General features: G+C 40.5%; 1 protein-coding gene across 1 annotated transcript in view; it reads left to right on the top strand.

The window, feature by feature from the left end:
* SEMA3A (semaphorin 3A) overlaps positions 1-23,450 on the top strand; it is a 278,725-nt gene that overhangs the window by 104,312 nt on the left and 150,963 nt on the right. The window contains exon 4 of the mRNA XM_040413132.1: positions 14,319-14,438. Within this exon, the coding sequence (XP_040269066.1) occupies positions 14,319-14,438 (120 nt within the window). The remainder of the gene's footprint in view (positions 1-14,318; positions 14,439-23,450) is intronic.

The following is a 23,450-nucleotide window of genomic DNA, read 5'->3' as shown; positions in this document are numbered from 1 at the left end:
ATGAATAAAGAATGGTACCAAAACACCCTCCAACAGCAACTTCTTCCAACAATCCAACAACAGTTTGGTGAAGAACAATGCATTTTCCAGCACAATGGAGCACTGTGCCATAAGGCAAAAGTGATAACTAAAGTGGCTCGAGGATCAAAACGTTGACATTTTGGGTCCATGGCCTGGAAATTCCCCAGATCTTAATCCCATTGAGAACTTGTGGTCAATCCTCAAGAGGCGGGTGGACAAACAAAAACCCACTAATTCTGACAAACTCCAAGAAGTGATTATGAAAGAATGGGTTGCTATCAGTCAGGAATTGGCCCAGAAGTTGATTGAGAGCATGCCCAGTCGAATTGCAGAGGTCCTGAAAAAGAAGGGCCAACACTGCAAATACTGACTCTTTGCATAAATGTCATGTAATTGTCGATAAAAGCCTTTGAAACTTATGAAGTGCGTGTAATTATATTTCACTACATCACAGAAACAACTGAAACAAAGATCTAAAAGCAGTTTAGCAGCAAACTTTGTGAAAACTAATATTTGTGTCATTCTCAAAACTTTTGGCCACGACTGTACACCTACAGCTTCCTCACTGGATAGCAGGCCTCCCAAACATTGCAATTAGAGATGAGCGAAGTATTGAAATATTCTATTCGGCTGCTTCACCAAACTAAAATCCCCCGTGCAAGATATTTCGTGCAAGATCTTCAAGGAAGATGACGGCGGATGGTCCATCTCGAGCAAATTAAAGAGGTAAGTATGATTTTTTTTGTTTTTGTTTTTTTTACACTATTTAAGGTAAAATCAATTTGCTATCACGAAGCACAAGGAAAATCGGCTTCGAGGTAAATCTAATTTATCCTGAAATTCGGATCGATTAGATTCCCTCAACACTGATTGCAATGATGCCTCTCTTGCATAACAAAGGGATGATGTACGCCTTATTCACACATCCGTCTTTTGCTGTCCGTGTATCATCCGTGTTTCACTGACACTGCATAGCTGAAAAAAATATTTCAAAGCATGTCTTCCTAGTGATTTTTGAAACACGAATTAAACATGGATGGTATCCGTGTTGCATCCATTCGCGTTAAAAACATGAACCCACGGACCATGGTAAAAAAACTGATGTGTGAATACACATATTAAAGAGCTGAACCCGGACATACCCATAATTTCACCCAGGAAGCCCCTCTGATGTTAGCATCAGAGCATTTCATGCTCCGATGCTCTCCCTTGCCTGCGTAGGATCGTGCAGGGCAAGGACTCTTTTATTTACCATAACACACTGACGGGGAGAGGCTTCCGCCAAGCAGTGTGTTCGGTGATGTCACAGGCTCTGATGGGCCAGCTGCCCTAGCCATCACCGGGCTCACTGCTGGGCGGAAGACTCAGCCTGGCAGGACTAAGGAGAGCCCGGTTCATCACCGGAACGCCAGAAAATGCTTATGCCCTGCGTGATTCTGAGCTTAAGTCAGGGGGGATGCCTGGGGGAAAATGGGGATATGTTCGGGTTCAGCTCTAAACCCGGACAACCCCTTTAAAAGGATTGGGTGCATGTGCTGTCCGTGCAGAACACGTAGAGCACAGGTACATGGAAAGCTGATGTGTGAATGAGGCATTACAGTGGCAAAAAATGCTGCCGGTAATGAGCAGCATTCAGTGACATAGCAAGTAATTTGACTGGCGCTTATTTAGCTCTATTTACATGGAGCAATTATTGTTACTGCATTTGATCATTAATGTGATTGTTCCTTCCCATAGCGTCATTATTAATGTGCGGCCGACAAACAATGATTTTAATGTCTGCATAAAATAAACGTTCAGCTGACTAATGACCAGATATATTTACTTGTGGCAGTCATTGGAAATGAACGTTCACATGAAAGTTTGTTCTCTTGATCTTCAGCCCATATAAAAGAACCCTTGCAATTCAGAAGTATAGGAAAGCTGGGTGGCAGCCCGATAAAAGTTACTATAGTTGACGTATTGGGCTTCACAAAGCTTTCCCTTTTAGAAATGGAAATAAGAAATCGCTCAATGGAATATTTTGTAGTTTGACGAGAAAAACGTAAAGAAATTGATTATTATCTGGGGTTTTTTTTTATGGAAGAAATGGTTCTTAAGGCTAGGTCTACATCTGCGGTGGGGTTTCCATAAGGAGCCTCCATCACAGATACCAGCAAAGAATAAAAAAGGAAAAACATTGCTGCATGTCAAATGCAGAACGCCGGTATTCATTCCAGAAACCAGGCAGACCCCGTTATAATGAATGGGAACCGTCTGGCACCGGCGGTGTCAGGCAATGTGCCTGAATCGGCGATTGTAGTATTTTGTTCCTATGCTAGAACAGAGTACGGAATTTAAATGCTGATGTGAACTTAGCCTAAGCTGTAGTGCCTTTTCTCGCTTTGAAGACCTCATGTTAACAGTTGCAAGCAATTCCTTTTAGAGTATTGAGACTGTTAAAGTGAATGTCCCTTGAACAGATAGTTTTCATTACAGACATATGAAATTTTCTTAGATTTTATTTAGTTTCCCCCCTTTTACTAGCCAAAAAGGAAGCAAATATAAAGTTTCTTTATTCTTTAGAGAAAATAATGCATGGGATCTATCTAAACATTCTTACATTTTGTTTGAATTTCTCTGTGTGTGGCAGATGTTTGACAGATGGATAGACTTTATTTTTGTAACTGTTCATGCATAGTCTGCCTGAAATAGCCAAACCATTGTTCTCTGTGTATAAGGCCTATAAGCCTATAACGCCTTTTTGTCTAATTTATAGATGTCTCTTATAGTGATTTGTGTATTACTAATCTAATGTATAGGAGGCTACTTACTTATGATACTTAGCTATGTACAGGAGCACCCATTTAAGATGTACTCCATGTTGTCAGATTGTATTTAAAGTTTTTCTTAAAATAATTACAATCGTGCTATAATAATACAGAGAAAGCAAATTGTGTGCATTGTTGGTGTCAACCTATTGTTCTATACTTTCAACTAAATAATAACCTAGTAATGCATTATGCTGGCATATTGTACTATTTTATAAACTAAAAATCAACATTTCATATTTTTTTTTATATTGTGATGAATTAAAGGGGTTATCCCATGAATAATGTAAAAAATAAAATCTGACATCATATAGTACATGACAATCTCTTTCTAACAAAGCTAGAACCAGCAGGTTACCTAATATGGATCCAGAGATCTCCGTCTTCATTGCTCTTCTAGATTAATATCAAGCTGACAACTCAAGGGGAGTGTCTTTTCTGTTGCAGCTAAGGGGGCGTGTCTCAGCTCTCTCCCTATCACAGCTCAGGAGGCATGTCTCAGCTCTCCCTATCACAACCCAGGAAGTAGTTGAAAGATTAAACTGGCCATGTGCGGCCTTCTCAATGAGCCGGTCCAAGAAATAAGAAATTAAGTGGCACTATTCAAATACATTTTATTTAATAACAATTTTTAATTAAATGCAATTACAAAATTATTAAGATCTGGGTGCTGGTTTGAAGACTATTTTTTTTTTGTGGGACAACCCCTTTAACCACCTCAGCCCCCCTAGCTTAAACACCCTTAATGACCAGGCCACTTTTTACACTTCTGCACTACACTACTTTCACCGTTTATTGCTCGGTCATGCAACTTACCACCCAAATTAATTTTACCTCCTTTTCTTCTCACTAATAGAGCTTTCATTTGGTGGTATTTCATTGCTGCTGACATTTTTACTTTTTTTGTTATTAATCGAAATTCAACTAAATTTTTGCAAAAAAATGACATTTTTCACTTTCTGTTGTAAATTTTTTTTTAAAAAACGACATCCATATATAATTTTTTCTCTAAATTTATTGTTCTACATGTCTTTGACAGTAAAAAAAATGTTTGGGTAAAAAAAAAAATGGTTTGGGTAAAAGTTATAGAGTTTACAAACTATGGTACAAAAATGTGAATTTCTGCTTTTTGAAGCAGCTCTGACTTTCTGAGCACCTCTCTTGTTTCCTGAGGTTCTACAATGGCCAGACAGTACAAACACCCCACAAATGACCCCATTTCGGAAAGTAGACACCCTATGGTATTCACTTATGGGCATAGTGAGTTCATCGAACTTTTTATTTTTTGTCACAAGTTAGCGGAAAATGATGATTTTTTTTTTTCTTACAAAGTCTCGTATTCCTCTAACTTGTGACAAAAAATAAAAACTTCCATGAACTCACTATGCCCATCACGAAATACCTTGGGGTGTCTTCTTTCCAAAATGGGGTCACTTCTGGGGTAGTTATACTGCCCTGGCATTCTAGGGGCCCTAATGTGTGGTAAGTAGTTTGAAATCAAAATGTGTAAAAAAATATCCTGTGAAATCCTAAAGGTGCTCTTTGGAATGTAGGCCCCTTTGCCCACCTAGGCTGCAAAAAAGTGTCACAGATATGGTATCGCCGTACTCAAGAGAAGTTGGGCAATGTGTTTTGGGGTGTCATTTTACATATACCCATGCTGGGTGAGATAAATATCTCGGCAAAAGACAACTTTTCCCATTTTTTTATACAAAGTTGGCATTTGACCGAGATATTTCTCTCACCCAGCATGGGTATATGTAAAATGACACACCAAAACACATTGCCCAACTTCTCCTGAGTACGGCGATACCAGATGTGTGACACTTTTTTGCAGCCTAGGTGGGCAAAGGGGCCTTTAGGACACCTTTAGGATTTCACAGGGCATTTTTTACAGATTTTGATTTCAAACTACTTACCACAAATTAGGGCCCCTAGAATGCCAGGGCAGTATAAATACCACACAAGTGAGCCCATTTTGGAAAGAAGACACCCCAAGGTATTTCGTGATGGGCATAGTGAGTTCATGGAAGTTTTTATTTTTTGTCGCAAGTTAGTGGAATATGAGACTTTGTAAGAAAAAATAAATAAAAAATCATGATTTTTCGCTAACTTGTGACAAAAAATAAAAAATTCTAGGAACCCGCCATGTCCCTCACGGAATACCTTGGGGTGTCTTCTTTCCAAAATGGAGTCACTTGTGGGGTAGTTATACTGCCCTGGCCTTTTAGGGGCCCTAATGTGTGAGAAGTAGTTTGAAATCTAAATCTGTAAAAAATGCCCTGTGAAATCCTAAAGGTGCTCTTTGGAATGTGGGCCCATTTGCCCACCTAGGCTGCAAAAAAGTGTCACACATCTGGTATCGCCGTACTCAGAAGAAGTAGGGCAATGTGTTTTGTGGTGTCTTTTTACATATACCCATGCTGGGTGAGAGAAATATCTCGGCAAAATCAACTTTTCCCATTTTTTTTTTATACAAAGTTGGCATTTGAAGATATTTATCTCACCCAGCATGGGTATATGTAAAATGACACCCCAAAACACATTCCCCAACTTCTCCTGAGTACGGTGATACCACATGTGTGACACTTTTTTGCAGCCTAGATGCACAAAGGGGCCCAAATTCCTTTTAGGAGGGCATTTTTAGACATTTGGATCCCAGACTTCTTCTCACGCTTTAGGGCCCCTAAAATGCCAGGGCAGTATAAATACCACACATGTGACCCCATTTTGGAAAGAAGACACCCCAAGGTATTCAATGAGGGGCATGGCGAGTTCATCAAAGTTTTTTTTTTTTGGCACAAGTCAGCGGAAATTGATATATTTTTTTTTTCTCACAAAGTCTCCCTTTCCGCTAACTTGGGACACAAATTTCAATCTTTCATGGACTCAATATGCCCCTCACGGAATACCTTGGGGTATCTTCTTTTCTAAATGGGGTCACATGTGGGGTATTTATACTGCCCTGGCATTTTAGGGGCCCTAAAGCGTTAGAAGAAGTCTGGAATATAAATGTCAATTTTTTTTTTACGCATTTGGATTCCAGGAGGGGTATGGTGAGTTCATGTGAGATTTTATTTTTTGACACAAGTTAGTGGAATATGAGACTTTGTAAGAAAAAAACAAAAAACAATTTCCGCTAACTTGGGCCAAAAAAAGTCTGAATGGAGCCTTACAGTGGGGTGATCAATGACAGGGAGGTGATCAATGACAGGGAGGTGATCAATGACAGGGGGGTGATCAGGGAGTCTATATGGGGTGATCACCCCCCTGTCATTGATCACCCTTCTGTAAGGCTCAATTCAGACGTCCGTATGTTTTTTACGGATCCACGGATACATGGATCGGATCCGCAAAACACATACGGACGTCTGAATGGAGCCTTACAGGAGGGTGATCAATGACAGGGGGGTGATCACCCTATATAGACTCCCTGATCACCCCCCTGTCATTGATCACCCCCCTGTCATTGATTACCCCCCTGTAAGGCTCCATTCCGACGTCCGTATTTGTTTTGCGGACCCGATCCATGTATCCGTGGGGGGTGATCAATGACAGGGGGGTGATCAGGGAGTCTATATGGGGTGATCACCCCCCTGTCATTGATTACCCCCCTGTAAGGCTCCATTCAGACGTCCGTATGTGTTTTGCGGATCCGATCCATGTATCCGTGGATCCGTAAAAAACATACGGACGTCTGAATAAAGCCTTACAGGGGGGTGATCGTCATTGATCACCCCCCTGTAAGGCTTTATTCAGACGTCCGTATGTTTTTTACGGACAGGGGGGAGATCAATGACAGGGGGGTGATCATGGCGTCTATATGGGGTGATCACCCCCGTGTCATTGATCACCCCCCTGTAAGGCTCCATTCAGACGTCCGTATGTGTTTTGCGGATCCGATCCATGTATCCGTGGATCCGTAAAAAACATACGGACGTCTGAATGGAGCCTTACAGGGGGGTGATCAATGACATGGTGGTGATCAATGAACGGGGGGGGGGGGTGATCAGGGAGTCTATATGGGGTGATCACCCCCCTGTCATTGATCACCCCCCTGTAAGGCTCCATTCAGACGTCTGTATGTGTTTTGCGGATCCGATCCATGTATCCGTGGATCCGTAAAAAACATGGATGGAGCCTTAACACGGATGGAGCCTGACAGGGGGGTGATCAATGACAGGGGGGTGATCAATGACAGGGGGGTGATCAGGGAGTCTATATGGGGTGATCAGGGGTTAATAAGGGGTTAACAAGGGACAGGGGGGGTGTAGTGTAGTGGTGCTTGGTGCTACTTATTACTGAGCTGCCTGTGTCCTCTGGTGGTCGATCCAAGCAAAAGGGACCACCAGAGGACCAGGTAGCAGGTATATTAGACGCTGTTATCAAAACAGCGTCTAATATACCTGTTAGGGGTTAAAAAAATCTGATCTACAGCCTGCCAGCGAACGATCGCCACTGGCAGGCTGTAGATCCACTCGCTCACCTTCCGATCCTGTGAACGCGCGCGCCTATGTGCGCGTGTTCACAGAAAATCTTGCGTCTCACGAGATGACGCATAGATGCGTGACTCTGCCTGGAGCTGCCGCCTCCGGAACGCGATCCTGCGTTAGGCGGTCCGGAGGTGGTTAAAGTAGTTGTCTAATACGTCCAACCTCAGATCCTCCTAAAGACCATTTACATGGGCTGACTCGGCAGACAATTATCAGGAATGAACCATTCATTCCTGATAATTGCCTGCTCATCAGAGGAGGTTAGAGCTACATTTACATACAGCAATCATATCTTCTGTATGGAGACAAGGCATTGCTGCTGCAATCACTCACCCCCATTGAGGAATATTGTTTCGGGAAGAAGATTGCTGCTTACACAGGACAATCTTCTACTAAGCGACAATGATTTTGGTGTTTACATCAATGAAGGTTTCACATGATGAACGAGTGTTTGCTTGTTCATTGAGTGATCAACAGCAACTTTACACAGGGCAATTATCAGGAATGTGCATTACTATTAGGACTGTTTCTGGATCATTGGCCTGTGAAAAGGAGCCTTAATAGCAGCTGATCACAAGGATGTGACTGCTAGGAGTACATGGCAATTGTTGTTACTGATATAAGGTCTTCCTTTTGCCTGCAGCACCTCTGCATCTCAGGAGACCCACTGAATTCAATACATATCTGTTTTTCTTTTCAATAGGCACTTGGGGACATGCACATATCTGTAAAAGTCCTAGATGTACAAAGCTGTAATATGGCGCTCATAGAAATGTATGAGCCGTTGTCACAATGTACCTTTATTTGTCTGCAGTCGCATATGGATTGTAGGACTTGTGCGTTGCACTCTACACATTAATAATAGCAAAATCTGTGGTGAAAATTTTCAATATAAATTGACATGCTGTGGATATAACATTCACACCTTTATTCTGCAGCGTGTGCATGGGATTTCATGTTTTGTGAATTATCATCCTGTTTGCTGATCTTATAAATGCTGTAGATTTTAATGACAAGATATCAGTAGAGTATTTCTGTATTCCAGATCTGGAACCCTGGAGTCCTCAGAAATAATATAGACAATTCATGATATCAGATCTGCATCTATCTATCTATCTATCTATCTATCTATCTACCGTATCTATCTATCTATCTACCGTATCTATCTACCGTATCTATCTATCTATCTATCTATCTATCCATCTATTCTACCATATCTATCTATCTATCTATCTATCTACCATATCTATCTATCTATCATCTACCTATCTATCCTCTATCTATTTATCTATTGAATAAAAAAAGAAGAGAGCGGCATTAGGCAAACAGAAAGTTCAAAAAAGGTGCAAACCAAATCTAAATCAAAAGTCCCAAATAGTGCAAAGAGGAAATCACAGCACTCTAGTAGATGTGAAGAAATTGAAGATTTGTTCTCTAATGTCCATAAAAAATGCAGTGTTTCAGCTCCCAACAGGAGCTTGAAAAAAAAAATCTATCTTGTTTCTGTCTAATTCATATCTATCTGTCTATCTTTCCATCTGTCTCATATATGTCTATGTATCTAATTCAAAACTGTCTGTCTACCTATTTCATTATCTGTCTAATTTGTCTCTTATATGTTTGTGTCTCATTTCTTTCTTTCTGTCTCATGTCTGTCTTTCTGTCTCATTTCAATCTTGTTCATATGATATCTATCTATCTATCTATCTATCTATCTATCTATCTATCTATTGATTGTAAGAAGAATATTGTTAGACTTGTATACCATCACGTCTGTAGACTGAAGCATGTTTTATAGGAGTTTATTTAAGGCTTCAGCTAGCCACCAACTTGAATTTAGTCTAAGAAGAAAGTTTAAACAGTTCAGCTGACATATTGATAAGAATATGCAGGACTTGTGCTTTAAATAATGAATTGGCTAAATATACATTCCAGTGCAGCCGGGTTATATTTCTGTTTACTGAGCATGCCAACTCGTAGGCTTTGCTCTCATTGTTTATTTAAAGCCTAGAAAGACCTGAGTGTAAAATATTAATGTATTTGTACATGTTTCTCACAGTACTGCTGTGCCAGATTGTCATAGCTCATCTCTTGCATGTTACAGAAAAGTCAGCTTTCTCTAGGTTTTCATATTTAAAGTAAATTCTTAAATAATCACCTGTGATTTAGCATCTAAAGAGTCAAATATAGCATTTCCATGCCTTCTATGCAATAAGGTATGGACTTTAGCACCTACATTATACTACATGTTATGGTGTAGGTAGGAGTAGGTAAAGATCTTAGAGAATTGCATAAAGAGTAATTCCCCAATATAGTCATATTATCATGATCACTCCCATTACAAACAACATTTGGATTTAAAAGTCACCTTCATTCCCCTTTGAAAGAGTCATCAGAAACCAGTTATCTCTTATATACTGCTGATGGGCTGACCAAGATAACTGCTCCCAACTGCTCTGTTTTTGAAGGGTAAATTACAATAACATATACAGTAATAAGTTGAGCATATACATAAGATAAATGTTCCAACACCAGCAGCTCATCCTGTACAAACAAAAGGATAAGGCAGCTTATGTGACTGATCCATATCTCCCCCAACATCAGATATCAGGGGACAGTTCAGAAGCCCCATAATTATTAGATGGTTGGCTAAACCTGTCAAAATTTAATAGTATAGTAATAGCCTGCCTTTTCATCTTTTTAGTTGCAGATCTGCTAATATTTAGGCTCTTCTGCCATCCATGATGGCTAGCCTGTTTCTCAGACTACCTGATGCACACTGTGCACTTGTAGCCTAAACACCTTCCTGCTTGTCCAGCCCTGCTTTTGTATTGGCCAGCTCTGTTGATGTGAGAAGTGCTGGCCAATCCAAGGGCAGCAGGAAGTGTCTTGGGCTAAGAAATGCTGAGTTTGCATCCGGCAGTCTGAGAAGCGGTGTAGCCTTCTTGGATGGCAAAAGAAGAGCCTGATTATTAGCATATCTGCAAGTAAAAAGATGATAATTAGGGCACCAGGTAAGTGTTCTGTTCATTCCCCAGTTAATGTGATTTTTTTTTTCTTGATCTATTTAAATGGGTTGTCCTATCCTCCTAAAAGCACTGCAGTCTCTTCGAACTGACTACAACTCCCGGCTGATTTGATATTGATGACCTGTCCTGAGGATAGTTCATCAATATCGGAAACAGGACAACCCCTTTGCTTTCCAGAAAAATCTCAAGTGAAATACTTAGAAAGACATTCATCAAATCAGATGTATCAGTTGTGTGGCTTAAAATGTCTCAAGTCGTGTCTATTGTAGCATTTTTAGCGAAATTATGTGACATTTGGTGAGACTTGCCACTTTTCAAGGTGGTCTATGCTTAAGGGATAAGCAGGAGATTATATCTGGATTATGGCATATTTAATTCAACACAACTCCATCCCCTGGTGTACTTTTACACATATAGGTGTAAACCACATTGCACTCACACCAAATATATTGGTGCAGGCACACAAGGCATAGACAGACTTAAAAATGACACAAAATTATCCGCAAATTTGTGTCATTTATGTCTTACTGTTTACACGTTTACCTCTGTTCTATTTGCTTAAAAATGGGGGGAAAAAAACATTTTTACACATGCCATAGCTAACAGTAGTGCAATCAAATCCAATTTTAGTAGTCTGAGTTGTTGTCTGTGAAATCTGATCTACCCAGCAGTAGTAAACCTGGGGCTACATGGTGACATTTGGTTATGTGTGAGTTGCAGTGGAATCATGGGATTACCGCAACATGACCTCAGTGTTTCCCTATGGAAAACACGACTGCAGGCGACCTTGAGACCTTTTCAAAAAATGTATCATAGACTTAGTCTAAATGCTATAATATTATTTATGTTCTGAGCCTATGGAGAAAGCTTTAAAATGATAGTGGCTAAATGCGTGAATAACAATTTCTATATTGCCAGAAACCAACCCTCGTAAACATATAGATTATATGACATATATGACAAGTGAAGGTCCATCAGGACAAATCTAGAGAACTGAAACTACCCTGAAGATTACTACTCTCTGATTTAAAAAAAAATACTGGATTAGAGAATTACTATTTTTGCAAGCAAGTAATATCCACGGTTGGACTTGCAAGCTAGAGTACCAAAGAATCAAAGGTCCAATATAAAAATTTAATTTGGGGCTGTCATTGGAGATAGTCACTAGCAACTAGGGTCTATGTCTTAGATTTTGAATCAGTTAGACTTTATCAATGATATATGGTTTGGGCACATAATAATTTCCAAGAAACACCAGTCGAATGCTAATAATATCATATTGAGCGATGATTCTTAGGGGGAAAGTAATTCTGCTTTTGATTGTAGACCTTGACCAAGAAAGGTTTATGATTTGCTTAGAGGGATTTAAAATTTATAAATTATGAGGGATTATCCATAAAATCATCACAGATATACACAGTGTTGCATTAAATATTGCTAAACAAGTAGAGGGAAACCATCAGTGAGCTCATTTTCACAGTAATAACCCATTATTCCTGCATAATTTATAGTACATTTATATATTAGTATAAGACAATACAGTACGGTGGAACTTGTAAGCCACATTTGTTGGTGCTTTATGCTCAAATAAAGAAATGTTCTTTGTGTCTGTTTGTTCTTTCTTTCTCCTGACTTGGTGCCATGGCTCAGATATACGCTACCCTTTGTTTCCACTAAACTGCTGAAGATGTGAGAATCTAGACGTGTGAAGGACTCTGTCTATGAGGCAATGTCTTTTTAGGCTGATCGCCAACAATAAGGAGAGAGGTGTACTGTGGTTATGACACATATACATACACATAACACCTTTGGAACTGTTCTTTTTCAGGGCCGGTTGTCTGCACACAGCTGTGAAAAGAAGCCGGGTTAACAAAATAGCAGAATGGAGCTTCTTTCTAAGTGCAACAAACATTAGTACAGTAAAGCAAAATCTGGGTCTGGGGTCACAATTACATCATGTAGCATAGGGTAATACGGATGTTATAATTGGATACAAATGCATAACAGAACTGCGTATCCTTGTTCATAGACACTTGAAATGAATTATTTGTAGATGCTAAGAATCGTTTAAAATTCTACTGAGGATTTTAAATAATTGGTAAAAAAAATCTATATGCTTACTACAGAAATGATAACACTGATAACACTATAGGAACTTTAGTAAGGAAAACAAACAAAGAAACTGTACAATATATAGTATAAAGGGGAAAACCTGGTCAAGTGGTCATAATAATCTTCTGTGACAATTGCTATTTTCAAGAATATAAGAGCTCTGTAGAGGAATTACATCCTTTTGACACTGGCTTTAGCTGATTTAGATAGAGCATTGCTTAGGACTGAAGCAAATAGTAATTGAAGGGGTTTTCCGAGAATTTAATATTGATGGACTATCCTTAGCATAAGTCATCAGTAGAGAGGAGCAAAATTCTCAAAACTTCGATTCAGCTACTTCACCGAATTTCTCCAAAAAATTTGCTTTGTGATGAATTGCTTCATCAAAAAGCACATTTCTTTGTGGGTAGCGGGCAAAATAATGGGGACGGCGATTGTGCTGCCCTGTCATTAAACCCGTCAGATTCCACGTTCATCGCTGATCATGGCATCTGAGATGACCATTGAGGGCTGACAGGATTTTTAATCAAGATGGCAGCAGAGGACTCTTTAGATGCAAGTGAATTTGGTGAGTATGACATTTTTGGGGTTTTACTGCCATCTTAGAGGAAATTCGGCTTCACAGCCAATCAAATTTTCCATGAAAGTTAGATCAAAGTCCACTTCATGAACCTCAATTAACTCAACATTAGTCATCAGTATACGATTGGTGAGTGATACACCCTCTTCCTTGGGCAGTGACATGCGTACGTACATTGGTCACATGGCCTATGCACAGCTCGGTTCCATTCCAGTGACTATTTCTGGGCTTCAATGTATAGCATTGTGCTTGATAAGCTGATCAACAGGGGTGCTCCTAGAAAACACCTTTAACAAAACTCTCTGAAGTGGTTTAATTGCTCTATATGTTCCTTTCATTCTGAAATTCAGTGGTGGTCGTACATAATGGACCAGTGGAAAAATAAACAGCTCAACACAGGTTCAGCTTCTGTGCTGTTATGATATTGCTCACCTGCTGTGATTCCAGCAGCTAAACAATAATAGTCAGCTTGGTGCTAGCTAGACTGTGGTGTGGAGTCTACAGTTTCTACCTTTTATTTTGGAATATGGAGAAGTTGCTGAATAGTGGAAGGATAGTAGGTGCTGAACAGCATTAAGTGGGTGAAGGAAAGTGTAGTAACTAGGAGACTGTAGACAGAAATTACCAGGAATCAGCACCTGGAGAACTACAACAATCAGATATGGAATCCATAGGTTAATACAGGATAATAGTCAGGAGTCAGGACCAGGAGAACGAAAGAGAGAAAGAGGGTGGTCAAATAATGCAAGGTTCAGCAACGATATACCCAAAGCAGAGTGGTAAATACAATAGCGTGGTCAGGGAAAAACACTGTTAGAACCAGTTAGGCAGTAATGGCAACTAGGTTAGAGAAAATAACTGGTAGTGAGTTGGCATGAATGAGTTTGTCCAGGAGGAGAAATATATCTTTTTAATCGATACGAATCTTAGAAGTTTGTTTGTAAGCAAAGTTTATGCCAAGGCAATCTCCTCTTAAAGTTATCCTCTAACATCAAGCATTAGGAAGGGAGTAGACCACCAAAACCTGCGGGTGTGGATCGGTCCACAGAGAAAGGATGAATCTAAGCCAACCCCCCCCCCCCAACTGTGTTCTCCTTGGTTTTGTTCACATGCTTTCGTTTGTTTCCAAACTTAAAAAATATGCTGCTAAATTCTCTAACTTCCTATCTTTATCATGTCCTTATAGTATTATTTTTCCAGTTGGATATTGTTGCTTAGTCTATATGAATAATAACAACAAATGCTAACATTGTCTTTCTTTTTATTTCCACAGAAAGAATGTGCAAACTTCATAAAAATTCTTAAGGCTTATAACCACACTCACTTGTATGCCTGTGGAACTGGAGCTTTTCACCCTGTCTGTACCTATATTGATATTGGCCACTATCCTGAGGTAAAATTATAAAATTTGTTTGTACAATATGTCAGGCCGATGTTACTGAATGTGGTAGACCATTAGCTAATTGTGTCATTGCCAGTGCCAGAGTCGACTCGCGGTTACAGCTGCCATCTTCTTATTGAAGCATAAGGAAATGATGTATGGACTGATATAAATACATAAACAGAGCCACTCCTGTACAAGTATATATTTTATACATTCATTGCATATTTATGTAAACCAAGAACGCCATTATTCACTTGTATTGAATCAAAGATGATGGTTTTCACCAAGAATGTAGAACGTCCACACATAGTTTATTTAAACTTTTTAAATACTTTTGTTGTTTATTAGAATTATTTATTAAAGTGATTAAGTGAAATGTGCTGTAGATTCAATTTAGAAAATAGAAAAGTATGACTATAATTAGTTGGGAGGGTAGTTTGCAGGAGGTGCGGTGCCACCCTCTTGTCATCACATTACTTATCCATGGGCAGTCGTTCTTTGAGAAACTGTGACTACAGTAAAAAAAAAAAAAGGCAAAACAGGTTTCCATTAATCTTGTAGAAAAAAAAGGGTAAACTGGAAACTATCCAGAGTCAGATTTAGCAGCCCTGGCATAAAATAAACCATACCAACTGACTGTGGAGAACACGGAACACATTTTTACTTTAGCCTCACTTTCCACATAGGACTTGATCATTCACTCATCAGCTTGTAATTCTGTCCGTCCTTTGGCAGGAGCTCAAACTTTAAGCAGGGATGGGGGTGGATGCACAACGTATGGAATGGTTGCAACTTTATGCTTCTATATTTTATTAGAAGCAGGAATGTGATATAAACTGAGACTGTGAAGCCTATTTAACAACTGTTTGGCAGCTCAGCCCAGATGAGATACCAGACTCGAAGGCACAGCACCTCTGGCAAATCATGTCTTGGCCAAGGAGGGATGTAAAGTGAGCACAGTTACTAGAGACTGATGTGGAAAGACTTAGTTCTGTAAGGTGACGTGTGCTGTTTCATTATTTTTATATTTAGATTTGCCGTGAAAAAATCCAGAGGTGGGGACCAAACTGGTGAAATATATGATTCGGTATGCAGTGATATGTGATCTTTCCTGCACATGAAGTTATAAATCTTCAAGATGCTCTAATAGATATGAGTTGTAGGGTTGACCATCTAACTCTCATAGTGAATCATTGTAGGCTGTTACATATACATAAATTTAATGTCAGCCAAACCTGTTGCGTATAGATGTCTCCCCTGATGTCGAGGAAAAGTAGGGTTAGTCACGTTCTCTTGTTCTCAAGGGAAGATAAAGCAGCACTAAAGGTGTCTTGCAGCAGCTCACTCCCCATGTCCCTAATGATAACACAGCTAAGAATGCACATGGTTTTCCAAAAGGGGCAGGTACGGAGGTTTGGGATGGATATGCTGCAGGCCAAAAAAGCCAACAGCTATCTGACATGTATGATGTGTATTCTATAGAGATGACCTTGCTGTTCACTCAGCGGTCGTTTCGCGGCGAACATTGCTAGTTCGCGATTCGCCGAACATGCAAATATATGTCGATGTTAGCATGCGCGATATTCTTTTGCATTGCGCCGAACTTTGACCCATGACACATCCATGAGGTGGAACAGGACAGCCAATTTAGACGTTTCAGCACATGGACACACCCCCACCCTATAACAGAACCCGATCTGGCAGCCATTTTACATTCTGTGTTTTGCTAGTGTAAGGATAGGTTGCTTTGTGGAGCAGGGACAGACTGTTAGGGACACCAAACGCTGGCCAATAGAGCCACAAAAGTCCTTTTAAGGACTGGTATAGGTGTGCTATCGATAGGTGTGATATACTGAGGGGTGTAAAATACTTATAATATGCTAACACAAAATACTGATTAAGGGGTTTGATATACCTGTTTCCACAAAATACAGATTGAGGGGTGCAACATACCTGCTTCCAACAAAAATTGATTCAGCTGCTCTATATACCTGTTTCCGCAAAATACTGATTAAGGGTTGAGATGTACTTTTCCTACAAAATACTGATTAAGGGGTTCTATATACCTGCTTCCACAAAATACTGATTAAGGGGTGTGATATACCGGCTTCCACAAAATAGTGATTGAGGCCTGCGATATACCTGCTTCCACAAATACTGCTCTTCTCTAGGGACTTTGGCACAGTGTAATTTTGAAAATGACAGGCAGAGGAAGAGGCAGGCCGTTCTGCAGGGGTGGTAGGTGTCGGGCAGGCCGGAACCTAATTGGGAAGTTGGAGAAGGTGCGTGCGATTATGTCAAAGGTACATAACTTTTACTGCTGACTGGGTGAACCTTCTGATGGCCGTCAAGCATGTAACCCGTGGCACCCGTGTGGATTTAGTGTTTCCGCCATGGATTGCATGCAGACCTGCCTCTTCTTCTCCTCCTCCTACTCTATCCTCCGTCTCCTCTTTGGCTGATTCCTACTTTTCCACTACTACCACCTCTTCTGCTGCACCCCCAAGCTCCCCATAACCTATTTGACGTGCCAGGTGAGACGTTGCCATGCTGTGCTGCGGCTGTTGTACCTTGAAGCCAAAAGCCACACCGGTCCTGCACTGCTTTCAGCTCTGCAGTCACAGGCCGATCAGTGGCAAACTCCGCTCAATTTGACAGTTGGTAAAGTGGTGTGCGACAACGGTGCCAATCTGATGAGTGCACTGAAACAGGGCAAAATGACACACGTGCTGTGCATAGCTCACGTCCTGAACTTAGTCGTGTAGCGATTTGTTGCCAAATACCTCCAGGACGTCTTGCAGCAGGCCACGAAAATCTCTGGCCATTTTAGAAGATCTTACACAGCCATGGCTCACATTGCTGACGTTCAGCGGTGACACCACCTGCCCGTCAGACGTATGATTTGTGACAGCCCGACGCGCTGGAAATCCACCTTGTATATGCTTAATAGGCTGCTCCAGCAGCAACATGCCATTAATGACTACCTGTACGAACTCTGCAGCAGGACAGGTTCTGGGGAGCTTGGTTTCTTTTCACCACACCAGTGACTGCTCATGCGCGACACATGCAGACTTCTGCGACCTTTTGTGGAGATCAACAAACTGGTCAGTCGCAGCCAGGGCACCATCAGTGACATCGTACCTTACGCCTTCTTTCTGGAGCGTGCATTGCATTGTGTCATTGATCAAGCCGTCAAGGAGCAGGAGCTGGAAGATGAGGAAGTCGCAATGCTGAATTAATTCCCAGCAGGTCTGATGAGGAGTCAGAGGAGGATGGTGGATCGGGGAGGAAGAGCAGGCTTTGAGAGGGACTTAAAACTTTTCAGGCATCCCTGGTGTTGTGGCTAGGAGAAGGAGACCAAGGACGACATTCTCCTGGGCGATGAGCAGGAGCCAGGGCACTCCACCGCTTCCAATTTAGTGCAAATGGTGGCCTTCATGCTCCAGTGTTTGCAGAGGGACCCCCGTATAAAAAGCATAATGGGCAAGGACCAGTACTTGGTGGCAACTTACTTAGACCCCCGGTACAAACACAAAATGGCGGACATGTTACAAGAATCACAGAGGGCTGTCAGAATGCAGCATTTGCAGACCTTGATTCGATAGATGCTGCATTCTGCTGTTGCGGGCGCTGGCAGAGGAATTTCCACCCACAGCGAAACAAGTGTGGGTACCAATCCTACCGCGCCTGCAAGAAGAGGACGGTTTGAAGATGTGTGGGTCACTTTGGATATGAGATCATATTTGCAGCCAACCTATCGACAGCCGCCCTCCGGATCCAGCCTCAGGAAAAGCCTAGACTGATAGGTGTCCGACTACATCGGGTTAATGGCTGATGTGGACGCTCTATGAAGCGAGGAACCCCTGGACTACTGGGTATGCAGGCTTGACCTGTGGCCAGAGCTGGCACAATTTGCCATGGAACTCTTGGCTTGCCCCTCGTCGAGTGTCCTGTTCGAAAGGTTGTTCAGGGCAGCAGGGCAGCAGGGGTGATCGTGACCGATAAGCACACTCGCCTAGCTCACGACAGTGTGGACTACCTCACATTTCTAAAAATGAATGATGCATGGATGTCTGAAGAATTCAACACCTGTGATGACCACGTGCAATTGAATTTCCTCTACTCCAGTGGCCTACAGTAAAATTTTTATCCAGTGACCGCCTATTGTACTTCCAGCCACATCATGACAAGTTATTTTACGTCAAGTGAATGTCTATTTTTTGGGGCTTGTACTGGCCTACAGTAAAATTGCTATCCACTGACCGTCTAATATACCTCCAGCCACATAATCACTTGTTCTTTTCTGTCAGGTGGATGCCTAATTTTTGGGGCCTATACTCCACTGGCCTAAAGTAAAATTGTTATTCAGTGAACGCCTAATGTACCTCCAGCCACATAATCAGCTGTTCTTTTCTGTCCGGTGCATGCCTAATGTTTGGGGCCTGTACGCCACTGGCCTGCAGTAAAATTGTTATCCACTGACCGTCTAATATACCTTCAGCCACATAATCACTTGTTCTTTTCTGTCAGGTGAATGCCCGTGGCCTAAAATACAAATGTTCTAGGCTCCAGCAGGGCACATGTTTGAGAGTTTCCCTTTAAGACGCATAAAAATGGTCCCTGATTAAAATATATATTTTTTGTGGGAATTTTTGCCATTGATCCCCCTCTGGTATGTCACTTTTTTTATGTTGTTGGACTATTTGTGCACTTCTAGTAAGTTTTTGGTGGCTGAAAATATGACCTGAAGGTTTTTTTCGGTTCACCTGCCATTAAAGTGAATGGGGCCCGCGGCAAACGCGCGGTTCACGAGACTTCCCAGCCAATGTTCGTCCATCACTAGTCTTCTATATCCAACATATGCTGCCTCACATTTCGATGACCTGGCCCTTCAGAAGTACAAGAATCTTGTAGAAATGCCTAGAAGGAAAAACTGTGGTGGTTCTGGCTGGCTTTGAGGCAGGGACTAAACATATTATAGTTAACATGGTGGTAATAAAAAACAAACTTAATAATATTTATATGTAATATTGTTGTACTGTCTGAATTCCCAATTGGCTATTTTGGGGAGATTACAACTCCACCTTTTTGGCATTTTTTTTATGCAAGTTCTGTGTTTGCAACTTTTGAACACCACTCTGACAGAATTTTTATGCAAGCGGCGTTTCGACCCCTAGATGTGAATAAAGTCATTTAAATATATTGGAAAAAAGTAAACAGAATTTATATAGATGCATAATATGCAAGTGTGAACAAGCCCTTAAGGAAATTTTGAAAGATTACTGTACGCGCATTACTGCATTATGTGGTCTATTAGTATGCAGGAGGCTTGATAATTAGACATTTTTTTTCTAATTTAATGCGGAATTGCCACTGTTGCAGATGTATACAGCATAAAATAAATGCCGCAATATTCCATGTTACTTTATACTACTAAGCTAGCTGTATTGACAGACATTAGTTGCTTAATTTACTTACAAAACTAAATGACTTCTATGCTTGAGTGCATGTACTACACTGCTTGTAAAACTTCTACAATATTCACTGGATCCTGCTGTTTCCTCAAATTTTTGTGCCGAATATTTATTGAAATGCAATTTAGCATACTGTGTTTATGGACAATCTCCCAAGGTATCCATGAACGTATGCCCTTCTGTGGCCAAATGACAACATGTTACTATGACAAATTGGTAGAAGTTCACATTACTTCTACATCTTTTCCCTATCTAGTAAAGAGCACATAAGCTATAAAGTAAAAATTTGCCTCTTATAGAATATCTCCTTGGAATGTAGACTTTTGTGCTTTACCTGTCCCCTCAGGCCTCTAATCCATAGTAATAACCAACAGGAAATTCCTTCTCCAAAGTACAGTTTTTTCTGATGGTGTTAGGAGAGGGTCACAGTGTATGGTGGTGGGGGATATAGGTTAATTGTTCTTGTTTTTAGACAGATGTATTATATTTACTTTTTATTTAAAATAATTAATTAGAAAGAAGCCCAAAAGGTAAACACATTTATTCCACAGAGTCAAATTTTGAACAGGGATACAGTAAATTTGTGACCTCAACTATTCCTTACTGGTAAGCAACATTGCACTTTTTACAAAACATTCAAACAGAAGCTTCCCCATTAGAAATAATGAAGCTCCATTGAAGTACTGATTTTACCACTAAAGATTTCAATCCCATGTCATTATGTCGCCCCAGCCTTATCATAATTATTTTGATAATATATACATATATAGTTCATTCAGAAAGTGTTCAGACCCTTTAACTTTTTTTACATTTTGTTATGTTGTGGCCCTGTGCTAAATATGTATTTGTGTGTGTGTGTGTGTGTATATATATATATATATATATATATATATTGTAAGGGATCGCCTCTTATTCGGGGGTCATTCTCACAAGGATCTTCATAACCACTGGGTCTCAGGTCCAAACAGTGCGATTTATTTGACACTCTTCATACACAACATGGCATAAAACAAAAGCCTCTACCTAAACATAATAAACATCGTATCCCTAACTCGGCTATACGATAGCGTTCACACATGGAACCAGGTGCGGCTTACCCCAGACATACAGTCCACCAGCCCTCAGGCTGTAACAAATGCAGTACCTTTGGAGGGGTTTGTGGTCTAGGAGTCCTCCTGACTCTGACCTTTCAATGCTTGTTCCTGGGTGTCGCTGAGTCCCCCAAAGTCCAGGCTATTGCATAGCCTCGTGGCCCCTCAGCCTTGCCTAGCTGAGACCACACTGACAGAGCCTCACCAGGCCTCTGTCTGCACACTCTCCAGAGTGAGACACACCCAGGATCCATTAGCAGGATAAGATAGGATCCCTGGACATGAGCATGCCCTAAGTCCCGGACTGGAACCTGGGGAAACAACACCTCAATGTTCACATTGCCACAATATATAAAATCATTTAATGAAAAGTAAAAACTAAAATATTGCATTAACATAAGTAGAAATGAGCAAAGTATTGGAAAATTTGATTCGGCTGGTTCGCCGAATAAAAAAAAAAATTGCTTTGTGACGAATTTGTTCGTCACAAAGCACATATCTTTGTAAGTAGTTGGTGCAATGACATTGTGATTGTGCCGCTCCCCATCATTGTACCCCTTAGATTCATAGCTGATTCCGGCATCTGACATTAATAATACAGTGTAAAATAAAAACGTAATGGTCATACTTACCCTCATTTAATACTTACCCATACATTTAATCGCGAAGAGCCGTCGGCTGCTATCTTGATTGAAGATCAAGAGCAAAATTACGCGAGGCCTGTGATGACTGTACAGTTAAGATAAAGCTCTAGTTCCCTCTTGGGCCATCTCTAGCCTGGATAACAAAAGGGTGGGCATGGAGACATACAGATTTGGTATGGTATTCTGCAACATATTTGCCCACAGATGTTGCAGATGGGCCTGTTGATCCTGCTGAAGCTGGTTCCATAAATGCTCGACTTGTGATAAATCTGGTGACTAGGCAGGCCAAGGAAATGATGCAATCTGCAACATTTCTGGGAAGTCTATGCTATGTGTGGGCGAGCATTATCCTCAGGGGCGAATTGGCCATAGACCTTACAGTGAAACTTCCCGGTGGGCTGATGCCCAGAGGGCCGCCGGGGCACTCCTCATGGCCGACCAGTGGAAGTTTTTGGGGATATATTTTGTGCTGCTGGACGCAGTATTTTGTGATGGACTGTGGCATTTGGCTCTGCTAGGGTGGTATAATGTGCCGCAATATGGTATTGCTGGCCAGCCTACTTGTGTTGGTCCTACCTTCCATCAATTTGGACCTGAATACAAAACTGGGTCACTTTTAGTATTTTCTTCCAGTAAGTTCCCAGTCTGCCCCTGGTTATCCTACTGAAAAATGCCAGTTGGAATTCCTACCATGATATCAAATTTCTACTTGGGTGTCTTTGCAGACAAATGGACAAAAATAGGATATGCTCTATATTTTTTCAGGTGCCACACAACAGACTACTGTCCGCATCCGACCCGCACAAAATGCGGATTGAATGTGGACCAAAACCATGGTTATGTGCATGAGCTTGTAACAAATTTGGTGCATCTTTGAACTGCCCATTTTATTAAACAGGATGAGTAAATTTGACCCATTGTGTATTAAGCTTGCTACAATAATTACATAATAAAAAATATATATTAAAATGTAAATGACAATTGCATAACATCCATAAGGAGAAGTTGATGGATATATAGCTATAATGTGAAACCCTTTACTGATATATATATATATATATATATATATATTACAAATATGCATCTTATCTTTTTCAAACCAAGCGATAATTTTAAGTTAATATGTTTTTCTATTAATAGAACAGCCAATAAAGATTTTCAAAGTTGTATTACAAAGAACAAAAGGGATTGCATGGATAGTTAATTATTAGGTTTTTTTTTTTTGACATCTATCAAGTTCTCCAGTCATAGCAATAATTTTCTATGTGACAGATTTAAAAAAATCATAATATATTTCTCCGAGGTCCTGCTTAAATCATTACATAGCAATTAATCACTTGTTCTTTTCAGCTGTCATTTAGTGTATTCAGTTTTGCCCAAGCATATTTCATAATTATACATTAGTGTTTTTTCAATCTATTTGTGTCTAAGTGACAGATATACAAGTCAGTAATTATGTTGGAGCAGCTCTTTAAATGCCTCTGCAGCAAACTGAAGTTTGGGATTGCCAAAAAATAGAGAGTAAATTTGACTACTTTCATTTTTATCATGTGCAGATATTTGCTGCATTCTACTTATTTTTTATTATGGCAACTGGAAGCTCATCTATATCTGTTCAATCCCCTCAGGCAGAAAAATATGCATCCTAAAATCCTTCTTCACTATAGCTGCTCTGTATATTACAAGAGCATCTTGTCACCAAAATGTTGGTTTTCTGATAAATATATTTCAAAAAATGAGATATTTCTTTAAATTGTATCTAAAATTGTATACTTATGAATATTATGTAGGGATTCTGCCCCTGGTAAGCTC

The sequence above is a fragment of the Bufo bufo genome, chromosome 1 (genome assembly GCF_905171765.1).
Source record: "Bufo bufo chromosome 1, aBufBuf1.1, whole genome shotgun sequence".
NCBI lineage: Eukaryota > Metazoa > Chordata > Amphibia > Anura > Bufonidae > Bufo > Bufo bufo.
This window is presented reverse-complemented; position numbering and strand designations above follow the sequence as displayed.